The sequence below is a fragment of the Mirounga angustirostris genome, unplaced genomic scaffold (genome assembly GCF_029215605.1).
Source record: "Mirounga angustirostris isolate CCGP_5_RB_7025 unplaced genomic scaffold, mMirAng1.0.hap1 SCAF_4, whole genome shotgun sequence".
Taxonomy (NCBI): domain Eukaryota; kingdom Metazoa; phylum Chordata; class Mammalia; order Carnivora; family Phocidae; genus Mirounga; species Mirounga angustirostris.
This window is the reverse complement of record NW_026991712.1, coordinates 65,821,549-65,833,976: the sequence shown is the minus strand read 5'-3', so window position 1 is coordinate 65,833,976 and position 12,428 is coordinate 65,821,549. Positions and strand designations below refer to the sequence as shown.

Genomic DNA, 12,428 nt, shown 5'->3' with positions numbered 1-12,428 from the left:
TGATGCTTAGCTCTTTGTATTTTACTGTACACATCAGCACCACTGTAATAGCTATCACTGATTGGTTTACTGTATCCAGTTCTTTTGCCTAAATTACGTATGTTCAGTAAAACAACACTTTGTTTTATGGGTAGAACCACGGTCAGAGTAAATATCTAATTTGTATTAGTAATATATTTCCAGTAATACTTAAGAATTGTAACTTTGTTTTCCTTTTGTGCTTTGGAGGCTAAGAGTTTAGAGTAAGGAAGAAGAGAACTGAGGGAAGTGTTGTCTTTAATTGGGGATTTTGAAATTGTTACAGAGTTTCGTCTTCCTGTCTCTACCCCCTCTCCCCAACACACACTTTGAATTTTCCCCTGGTTCCCTTGGAGTTAAGGATTTGTATTTTGTTGTGTCTTAGACTCCTTGAAATTTGATTAATGGTATGGACTTCTAGAAAAATACGTATAAACACAGAATTTTGCATGTAATTTCAGGGATATGTGGACCCCAGAATGAAGACCCTTGCATTAGTATGAAATAGCTTATCTTGAGAAAAATATATTTATTTAGAATTAAATTTGTACTTTTTCCTGCTACATGGTACCTCTGAAATAGTAATTTAGATTAAACTGGTCTATAACAGATGAATTACCACATGAAACTTGAGTACAGTCATCATGATGAGACAGATGATAGCTTCAGATTCCAGGCTCACACTTCAACACTTCTACAATAGCATTTCACAATGTTAAAAAAGAACAAATTGCTTTCTTGTTGTCATCCTCCTCCTTGCTGTCATCACTTTCAAACACTGTTTCTAAATGTTATGGACTGTCATTACTAGACACAGACATGCAAACACACATGCACACATTCATTATTAGATTATTTGTCAGTAGTCATTATAAAGCAAAGCAGAGTTTTTGTTTAATAATAATAGTTACTTAATTATTTTCTAGTGGAATTGAATTCTTATTAACGAAGTCCAGTTGTCTAGAAGTGAGTTTTCTCCCTTCCCTCTCTCTAACATCTGAAAAAATATTAATGACAGTTTATCTTTAGAGGAAGTCTTTCCTTCTTCTGTATACTGACAAAACAACAGTTCAGCCACCAGTTAGGGTAGGAGATACACTTGGGCCTTACAGTCTCCCAGTGCACAGATGGTGACTTTCAGTGCCATCTGTTCATTATTTCTTCACAGCCATTTACAATTTCTCTCACTCCATGAGGGCTGAATAGAAAAAATAAACTAGGACCTAGTTTTAGAGTTCCTGGAAGTTAGCTGCTCTTTACCTTCTCTTTTTCCTATAGTCAGGTAAAAGTTATGACGCTTTTAAATATTCCAGTCATTAGCTTACATAGACCTTTCCTCATATTTCTTGGTGCTAAGTGCTGTGCAATTCACAAGTAATAGAAAAACATTGTCAGTCTGCTGTGTATACTTGAAAAAAAATCACATAAAGCAATCTGTTTTTACTTCCTTTAAAACTTTGTATAAGAAGCCTAAATAGTCTACTTAGTCCTTAAAAGTAAAAGCTGAATCTTTGGCCACCTTCTCTTGTAGAAGTCACCTGGTATTCTTTCCTTCTGATATTAAGCAGATGGGAAGATAATAGTTGAAACTTAGCCCTGAAGCATGCATAGCAAGGAATGCTAAAAGTTGGCAGAAACCTTAGTTCCTGACCTTGGCAAATCCTTTCCAAATTTTTCTTTGTGAATTTTTTATCCTCTTCATCTCCAGTTAAGATCTTTGCATGCTGGAGGGATGGGAGATTCACTTTAGATTCTGTAACTGTCACATTGTGATGCATTGTGTTCCACTACACATACATCATAGTTTTGACTTGTGACTATAAGATTCAAGAGAAGAAGGAATGGCATCGGTGCTATTGCCCTGTGGGTTTCTTTTTAAGAGGTTAAGACCTATGAACATGTATAAGGTAGAGTTTGCTTAAATACTGTGTTTTAGAATTACTTGCCCATATTCTTACTTTTTCTTGGCCTTTTATGTTGAATTTGTAAAACTGAGATGCTTCCCATTTTTGTCTAGTCAGATGTTTTTCTTCTCTTGATCCTCATGTGTTATTAACATTAGTCGTGTGATAATGTTGTGATCATTGGTGTGAATGATTTGCATTCCTGAATTACAGGTAATTCTCTTCTAAGCTTCACAGTAGCTTTGCCTCTTAATATTCTTTGTTTAATATTCATATTTCAAAATCAATGTCTTCTTATCTTTCTACTGACCTATTTTCCACTCTGTACCATCTTTTTAATTTATATTTCTAAAGCAAGAGTTACAGTTTTTATTGGTTACAGTAGCCAGTGTAGGTTATAGTACTTTCTGAACTCTCCTAGGTAATAGTCATTGAAACTTTGAACTTATTAATGGTGAATTATATAAAAGCTGAAGGCATATACCAGAAGTACTATATACATACTCCCCTGATCCTCACTTTGAGCCCAACTGTTACCTCTAATTGGATTGGGTTGCTAAAATCTAAGAAGTCAGATTACTCCTATGCTCATTTTACAACTTGTGCATGCTTTTAGAATGGTTTAAATGTCTAATTTGGGTTATGTGTTGGAGCCACTGCTGTTTACAATAACATTTATCCCTTGTTCATACTGCATATGTTAGGGTAATTCCATTCTTTAAATTAGAATATGGCCATGGAATGACTTTAAAAAGGGGTCAATGTCTGTTGGTCAGAATACATGCCAGCTGATTTGGTATTACTTATTTAGTTTTAGGATATAATTGAATATAAAATTTAATGTATTAAGTATAATGGTCATATCATTCTCATTCTTTTCTTTTTAAATTGCTTTTAATAGCATACCACCTCTCTGTCCAGGCTTTCAAGTGTAGCACTCAAAACAGATGGATAGTTTTTCTCTTTAAGGAAAAATCATATACTTGGGGAGAAGTTTCAAGGTACTTTATAATGATTTAACATTCTGCATGTGTGGTTTTTTTTTTTGTTTGCTTTTTGCTTTGGGGGTTTGTTTTTGCGTAAAGCATAGCATAATGTCCTGTGTGTATTATGATTTCATCTGAGAAATTCTGCTCGTTAGGGTTACACAAGCCCATTCAGTACCTTTGTATAAATTAGGAAAAAGATACCTTTACCCTGGGACAAGGCCTTACAAGAAGATGCAGTGCAACTGGATTTTGGCCCCCACTTACCCTTAACCAGACATTCTTGTGTAGCAAACAAAGTGAAGCACCCTGAATGGTACAAATTCAGATTCTGAACTTTGTACTGATTTGGGTTTGTTTTGAAAAATGCATTATAACAAAAGTAGCTCAGAGTTTTAAAAAAATTTGTGTGTATATAAAATTCTAAAACTAAAAATACAGCAGAGGAGGTAAAAATAGTGTTTCCTTTGCAGAACAGTATGAAAACCTAATGAAAAAGCAATTTTTTACTCCAAATGTATTATTTTATAATAATTCTTCTGTGTTTTTTATATAATGCCTTATATTAAACTTTATTGTGTTAATCATAACCAGCTATACATATCCTTCAACTTCTAATTGAGAAATATTAGCTCATTTCCCATAACATGTAGAGCATTCTGATCCCGTAATTAATGTGTTAACATGTTGTGCAATTAATTGTCCAGTGCTTTGTAGTAACAAACTACAAACCTTTATAACTCTTGTAATTAAACTTTTGGTTTTTCCTACTTCCTCAGGTACTTTGGTCTGGGAAGCCATATGGTTCATCTCGAAGTATCGTAAGGAAAATTGGTACTAATTTATCTCTGATCCAGTGCCCAAGAGTTCAGTTTCAGGTACTGTATTTTATATATTTTGAAATTTTATATTAATATGTGCATTAGAAATACAAATAGGCAAGACAGCTTTAAAAGTATTTTTGAACCTTTCCCTCTACTGATGCTACTGTCAGTAAAAGACAATAAAACCATAGTAAAGTCTTTTCTAATTTTACTTCCTCTGTGAAGTGATTATTCAAGCTTTTTAAAGCTCTTTAAGACACTTATCCTTCTTAAGAATACATAGAATACATCTTTGTAGAAGCATATAATAAGCCAAGCAGTTGTTAATTCCCAGGTGACCTTGAACATGGCCTTATGTTACTTTAAGAAGCTTCAGGTACCACCATTGTTTTCTTCATTATACCTTCTCCTTTGGACAGCCATTCTGTTCCCCTAGTTTATTTTTAGATATCTCTGTGGTTGCCTCATAAGTTGCTTTCTCCATCCTTGGTTTAAAGCTTAGCATTACTTGTAGGAACCATTGCCTTGGCAGCGACAGGCAAGTGTCAAGACAAAGAAGTAATTGTGGTTCTCTGAATGAGAGGATAGTGAAACCCTGACTTGGGAATACTTTTAAATGCACAGGTCTTAAGATTCTCTTATAGCACCAAATCAGGAGCAACTCTATTCTTTGCTTGGAGATAAATTGTTATTTTCTGGATTTGGGCTTGTTCCTTATTGTTGTAATAGTGTTAGACATGTTTTTGTTTTTCAGTAATTCTCTATAACAGTAATACTGCAGAATCTTTCAGTTCAACATTTAAGAATGTAAAGTTCAGATATCTGTACCAATTTTAAATAATAGATTAGCCTGTGAAATGTGGAAGATGTATTTAACTCATAATTCAAAAGCTCAGTAGGGTCCCTGCAAGCTTATTTGATAATTATGTTTTACTCATAAATAGCACTCCTGGTAGATAGAGGTAAAAATCTGTTCCTAAGTGGTAGATATTAGCATTTGTTCAGGTTGATTAACAAGGTTGTCGTTACTGTGCTCATAATCCTGCTTGCAAATTGACTGGCAAAACCTTTGTGCGTCAGTCTAGAAAGTGACAGATGGAACTTTCCAAGAAGTAATTTTTTATCAAACTATAGGCTTTAAAAAAATAATGAAAATAAAGAAATCTGTGGTGGTAACTCAAGCACAATTTCTGAGAATTCAATTCAGTTAGATACAAATTGCTGATTGTTTCATTTGCCAGCTTCCTTCAAATAACTACTGTGTTAACTAGGGCTTTTTAACTTTTTTCTGATTGCTCAGTTCAATTAAAATTTTCTTTTTGTCTATTTAGTATCCACTTAACCTAGTTGTAGGAGAACTTGGCATAGTATTTGTGTTCATGTAGCTAGAGACATAGAAGGACATGAAGATAATCGAGAATTTTTTAGTAACAACCCAAATCTGCCTTGACAGTCATTGGAGAGATTCTCTTTCTCTGTGTTATTAGTCACTTAAAAAGGTGTGAGCAGAATTAAGACTATTAGATTTAGTGTAGGAGCTGCTTTTGAATAAAGATGGATAAACATAGGAGAGAGGGGTAAGGTAAGAGAAAGATTGGTGACCTACTTGAGAATGTAATGGAAGATGGAAGACATTTGTTTATGGTGAGATTTTTATTTCCAGATGATTTTACAGCATACTGGGTCTTTTCAAATTCAAGATCAGTATTTTTTTTAATATTTATTTATTTGCCAGAGAGAGAGAGAGAGAGAGCAGGTGCACAAGCAGTGGGAGCGGCAGGCAGAGGGAGAAGCAGGCTCCCCGCTGGGCAGGGAGCCCAATTTGGGACTTGATCCTAGCACTCTGGGATCATGACCTGAGCTGAAGGCAGATGCCCCACCCACTGAGCCACCCATGCATCCCCGAGATCAATATTAAAATGAATGTTTTATCTGCTAGGTAGATATTTTAAATCTGCTGTATCTTCTATTATATTTTAACTACATCTATCAGTAAAGTAAGAAATGTGGAATTTTTAAAAACATGCAATTTAGAGTAATAAAGTTGAAAATGCGTTTTTACTATTTTTCTGGCTCATTTAGGGATTGATTGATGTGGAATGTATTTGGACTATCTAGGAGTCCAGCATTAGTAAATTGTATAGAAAGTCTGGAACTGGGGAACCACAGTTGGACCCAGGGAGAGTAGACACCATTATGGGGCCATTTCAGAAGAAAAAATAAAAATGGCTTAAACTTGCAAATAGGACATTCGTGAGTCATTTCAGAAGCAGGAGTTGGGTAGTCAAAACCAGTCCCTCCAGTGTTCTGGGTAATATCAGTCTTATAGAGGATTTATCTGAAACTTGGCATTTTATGTTCTTTACTTCCTGTAATCCTGTTGGCTTTAGCTTCCATTTCTTTTCTGCTGCCCATACTCATAGGCAACACCTCGACTCTGTCACCCTCAGAACAGTTTTACCTCTGAAATCTTAAGCTTCAGTATGGTTCCTTCTAGATCACACCATCTTTTCATTGTCATCCGCTGATCCAATAATGATAGGCAAGATGGGCCCATTACTTATTGTTGTGAAGGTTAGACAAAATAATCCATGTAAAGCCCTGAGTATAATAACTGGTACATAATTAGTGTATAATAGAAGTGTGCTAGTGGTGGTGATTTTGTTGTTATTGCCACCTTACATTTGAATAGCAAATTAACTTAGTTGCCATTCAAGTAATTAACTCCCTGATTTTACAAATTGGATTTATAGAATCAGAAACCAGAACACAGACCAAAACATTTATTTACACCTTCATCCAGTTAATGGACCCAATGAATATTGGGCTAGGAATAAAATAAGGTAATAAGTGTAAAAAAGCATGTAAAAGCACTCAGTGGTTCTTCGCTGTGTTATTTGAAAAACACTTGCCTATAACCCCATAGCTTGTTTCCATACTTCATTTTGTGAGTGCTAGAAATGAGTTGGCTACTTTACACTTAAAATGGGATCTCTAGACCTTTCATATTTACTTTTTTTTAATTAAATTTTTTATTTTAATTCCAGTATAGTTAACATACAGCGTTATATTAGTTTCAGGTATACAATATAGTGATGCAAAAATTCTATACAATACTCAGTGCTCATCATGGTAAGTATAGTCTTTAATCCCCATCACTTACTTCACTCATGCCCCCCCCCCCACCTCCTCTCTGGTACCCATCAGTTTGTTCTCTATAAAAAAGTCTCTCTTGGTTTGTCTCTTTTTTCCCCCCTTTGCTCATTTGTTTCCTAAATTCCACATGAGTGAGATCCTATAGTATTTGTCTTTCTCTGACTTATTTCACTTAGCATTGTACTTTCTAGCTCCATCCATGTGTTAGCAAATGGCAAGATTTCATTCTTTTTTTAATGGTTGAGTTATACTCCATTGTGTGTGTGTGTGTGTGTGTGTGTGTGATCTTTTTTATCCATTCATCTGTTGATGGCCACTTGGGCTGCTTCCATAATTTGGCTATTGTAAATAATGCTGCTATAAACATTAGGGTGCATGTATGCTGTTGAATTAGTGATTTTGTATTTTTGGGGTAAGTACCTAGTAATGTGATTTCTGGATTGTAGGGTAGTTCTATTTTTTAACTTTTGAAGAACCTCCATACTGTTTTCCAGAGTGGCTGCACTAGTTTGCATTCTCACCAACAGTGCACGAGGGTTCCTTTTCTCCACATCCTTACTATCACTTGTTTCTTGTGTTTTGATTTTAGCGATTCTGACAGGTAAGAGGTGATATCTCATTATAGTTTTGATTTACATTTCCCTCATGATGAGTGATGTTGAACATCTTTGCATGTGTCTGTTGGTTATTTGCATGTCTTCTTCGGAGAACTATCTGTCCATGTCTTCTGCCCATTTTTAACCAGATTATTTGTTTTTTGGGTTTTGAGTTGTATCAATTCTTTATGTATTTTGGATACTAACCCTTTATTGAATATGTGATTTGCAAATATTTTCTCCCATTCAGTAGGTTGCCTTTTAGTTTTGTCTGTGTAGAATTTTATTTTGATGTAGAGTAGACCCTTCAGATTTACTTTAATTGAAGAAAAATAAACTTTCCTTGGCCCTTTTACACCTTTTAGATATATACATCTCAACCTTGAGTCACAATTACATACTTCTGGCCATAAGCATTTTTTGTATTTGAATATTATGGCTCCCTTGGAAGTAGGAACCCAGATTAAGACAAACTGAGGGAGTGGGTTCTTGTTTTTCTCCTAGTACTTATTCCAGTTTCATGGAACCAAAAGAAAATTCAGATCATGGAGGAACTTGCAAAAGCAGGGAGCTCTGGGAGATTGGGAGGAATGGGGTGCAGAGTTTTTAATTTGCTGTGGTTCTCAACACTGCATGCATATTTAAATCACCAGGAACTTTAAAAAAAAAAATATACATGCGCAGGCCCCATCTTGCCGGGTAGTTTTTATATGCCCACCCTCCTTGTGAAAACAGAGCTTTTAAAAAATATAGGTCCTGCTCATGGCTCACTAAATCTGAATTTCATACATTTGTTTTTTTACCTCTTGAGGAGCTTCTTATGCAGCTAAGGTTTAAGACTTCAGGCATAGATTGTATTTTAGTATTTTGCTGAAGTTTTCCTTAAGGCAGTAACATAATTATCCACTGACAGTTATAAAAGTAATCACAAAGCACTTTGGGGATGCATTTTTATAAATTTTAAATTGTATGAGTTAAAAAAAAAATGGAACAGAAAGCAGCTTATTGGGGTGATACAGACTACACTTGAAAAACTTAAGGCAAAAAGAAAAAAAAAAAAGGTGATCTTGAATATTACCAGAAAAAGTGAGGTGGGCCACTTGGCAGTGGGGTATAAAAGTTTGACTTCCAGCTTTGTAACTGGCAGACCTTTGGGGAATTTAACCTGGGCTACCTTTTTTCCTTGTGGAAATCCTGCCCTGGCCTGTTTTCTTAGATTGCTAGGAGTTGTTGAAACTGGTGGTGGAGGGAATGTTCTGTAACCAAACAGGTAATGAATGAAATTCTTACTGAAGTTCACATACCATGGTGAAATCTGGAAGTAAAATAGCTACTTGTCACAGCCCATTTTTATTTAGCAAATAAACTTGAAATCTGTATGTTGTTCTATGGGCTTTCGATTAGTGATGGACCAAAAAGATATGATCTCTACCTTTATTGGGATATGATTCAGTGGGAGAGATATTTAATAAGTAAATATTCTAATAAGCATATAATTACAATTTGTACTCAATGCTATGAAGGAAAAAGTAGTATAGCATGGGGGAGGATAATAATGGTGGTCTGTCTGGGAAGGCCCATCCAGAGGAATGATATGTAAAGATTAGAAAGAGCCAGTCTGCTTAGTTGGGGAGAGGGATGGAGTTGGAGGAAGAGAGAATATGTGCAGAGCTTCTGAGGCAAGATAGAAGTTATTGTTTGAGGAACTAAGAGAAGGACCTGTCAGGAACTAGTGTGGTGGGACTTTGTATGGTATAGTGGTCTTTGGTGTCTGAGGCATCTGAAGGTTAAGTACCTGGATTAATTCTAAAAATAACTGTTAAACTTAACAATTTTTTTCAGTTACTCTTTGATATTCTGGAATATGCTAGCATGTGAGTGATATCAAACTCTATGTGATGTTCATTTCTTGGTTATTTTTAGCTCTAAAATGGCTGTTAAGAATAATGAAATTCAGATACAGTGTTATGTATTATAAATTTGGTAGTGTGGCTCAGTGATTTGAAGCCTAACTCTGTACATAATAATGAATGTGATGTTTTATTCATTCTCAGTAATTGACGATTTCTTTTTCTTCTTTGAGAAAGAGAGAGAGAGAGAGCTCGCGCATGCATGTGAGGTGGGTAGGGAGGAGCAGAGGGGGAGAGAAAGAGAATCCCAAGCAGGCTCCATGCTCAGTGCAGAGCCCAAGAAGGGGCTTGATCTCACGACCCTGAGATCATGATTTGAGCAGAAATCAAGAGTCGGATGCTTAACCAAGTGAGTCATCCAGGGGTCCGCAGTAATTGACTTCTTAAAGACTACTTTCTCCATGGGGATCCTGTTACTTACCTTCTTGGGTTATTTTGACAGACACATATCCTCCCTTTGTCTTTCTGGTCTCTCCTGTCCCTGTTCCCTCCTCACCTTCTCTTCCTACTCTCCCCCATTCTAAGCATCATGAATAGAAAGCTTTAATAAATGCTCGGTTTTTATTTTAGTTCATTTTTTGAGAAAGTGAGATAGCATGAACGGGGGTAGGGGGATTAGGGAGGGGCAGTGGTAGAGGGAGAGAGAAAATATTAAGCAGCCTCCACACTCAGCACAGAGCCCAGTGGAGGGCTTGATTTCACCACCCTGAGATCATGACCTGAGCCGAAATCAAGAGTCAGAGGCTTAACCAACTGAGCTACCCAGTTGCCCCTAAATGCTCAGTTTTTAAAAAATGACCATACTATTCAGAAACATGAGTGACTGAGTCTTGGCTAGAATACTGGATTTAGTGTTGTTTACACAGGTATACTGCTTGGCTTACTGTATGTCACTATGTTAAAATACAGAAATTTCGCTTTCAGTTTTTCTTATTGCAGGAATTGGTAGAAAAAGAATTATTAAATCTTTAAGTAAAAGCTAGAGATTATTACTTTGCTGTGCTGCTTTTAACAATACATGTTTTGCCATTGGGCTGTAAACAAATGCTGGTAAAATAGACTTGAGTCTATTTACTGTTACACCCTTTTTGGCAAGAAACTGAGAGAATCATGGTTCCTAATAACAGTGTGTTTATTTTATGAAAAGTCACATTAGGACAAAGTTAATTCTAATATTTTATTCTAGGTATTTCAACTTTTATACAAGCTTTGTGTTTTTCATGCATTTTATTAAATCAATCAATTTTCTTGGTACAGTTTTACATTATCAGAATATTTAAAATTATCTCAAGTTACTGTAGTAAAATTCTTGAAATATAACTGAATTTTGGATAATTTAAATTGTATCAGATGTTTAATTAAACTTCTTAAAATCAGTAAAAATACAGTGCTACTACTGGATTTTTGCTCTGGATGAAATGTTTTTCATACTTTCTGAAAGGAATTTGGATACTTACAAATCTATAAGCACTAACTTTACTTTTAAATTTTATAATGCCCTTGACTTTGAAAAAATTTTTTTCTCTTCATTGTATTTTTCTTTTTTTCCCCCTACTAACAATAGCTGTGGTAGGACAGGACCTTGCTGGAACGTTCAGTAAGTTGGCTTTGTCTTTTTCAGACTTCCCTAGGTCGTCCATGCATGTCAGTAGCGGCATCTAAATCATGCTTCCAGTGGTTCCATGCCGTCAGCCCCCTTGCCTGCACTGATTGCACCTGAACTGTCCTGCCATTCCGTGCCTGTTATTCAGTGCACAGTTCAGCAGCAACTGAAATGCCTTAAAAAAAAGACTAGTGTTACTATTTTTCGCTTTTATTTTGTGTTTTGGGTGAGTTTGGTTTCCTCAGGGACTTATTTAGGCTTTTTTTTTTTAATGGCATAAATCACTGTTATGTAGATACATGACTTGATGTATCTGTGTTAGATGACTAACAAAGATGACTTTGTTTTGTGGGGCAGGATGTCCATTAGAAATGATACAGATATGATCAGTTCTGGAATTGATTCTTGACAGTATCTTAACGTTTTCATCTCATTGAGCACATGTTATAGACATGGTATTATTTCAGTGATTACATATAATCATTTCTTAGTAAGATTATAAACTAAATCCATGGAAAATTTTGGTGTGTGTTTTTAAGTTTATGCAGAAAGCAACATTTCATGTTTTATGTGGGAAGTATTACATATGTAAAATTAAGATACATTGTTTAATCTTTATGTTATAAAATACTCTGAAAAGCTGTCACAAAATGGGTTAACTTTGATATTTTTAAGTATTTATTTTTAGGAAAGTCTCATTTTGCTTCCTTTTATAAACAAACATCTAGGAAGAAAACTGCAATTTTTGTAACTTGTGGGAAAGGAAGAAGTCTTGAGGTCAAAACTTAATTTTATTTGTTTTAATATACTCACTTCCTACAAACTAGAACTGTATTGCAGTAAGATTTTATTTTCTAGAATAGTTACAATCAGATTGATCTTCATAAACTCTAGCACCTTAGGAAGGTACCATTCAGGTTTTACTTTTTTGATCTTTCACTTTCACAAAACAGCCCATTAAATACTGTATCTTCTGGGAGCTTCCATGGGACTTAGGGACCTTTTGTTTAAGGATCTCCATGTAACCTACTTGGAATCTCCCTATTACAATGTTATGGGAATATTAATACATTATTCTGTTTTCAGTAATGGATGGGAATAATATTACCAGATTTCTCTGGCTCTTGATCGGAGATGTGATGCCCAGTTATGTTAAGTTATATAAGATACCTATTGACTGAATATCTGTGTGTTTATTGACTTACTAGGATAAATTTCTGAAATGTAAGGGGGAAAAGTAGAAAAGTCTTTTTGATTTTTCTTTGATCATATCCCTTGACAGTGTACTTCCTGAAGTGTTTACTTTTTTTTTTTCCTTATGGCCACAGTTACTCCACTACGTGCTTTAAAACATTTGTATTTTGAAAGGCTTTTCACCTTAATTCCATTATTAGTTTTTGTTTTTTTGTTTTTGCCCAGGATTAGATTCTT

General features: G+C 35.2%; 1 protein-coding gene across 2 annotated transcripts in view; it reads left to right on the top strand.

Moving 5' to 3' along the window:
• MTFR1 (mitochondrial fission regulator 1) overlaps positions 1 to 12,428 on the top strand; it is a 65,592-nt gene that overhangs the window by 31,441 nt on the left and 21,723 nt on the right. Inside the window, exons 2-3 of one of the 2 annotated variants that reach the window (XM_064588273.1) lie at positions 3,688 to 3,786; positions 11,016 to 11,223. In XM_064588273.1, coding sequence (XP_064444343.1) covers positions 11,077 to 11,223 — 147 coding nt within the window. In that variant the 5' untranslated portion in view covers positions 3,688 to 3,786; positions 11,016 to 11,076. The remainder of the gene's footprint in view (positions 1 to 3,687; positions 3,787 to 11,015; positions 11,224 to 12,428) is intronic. The other variant, XM_045896479.3, reaches the window with a different exon arrangement.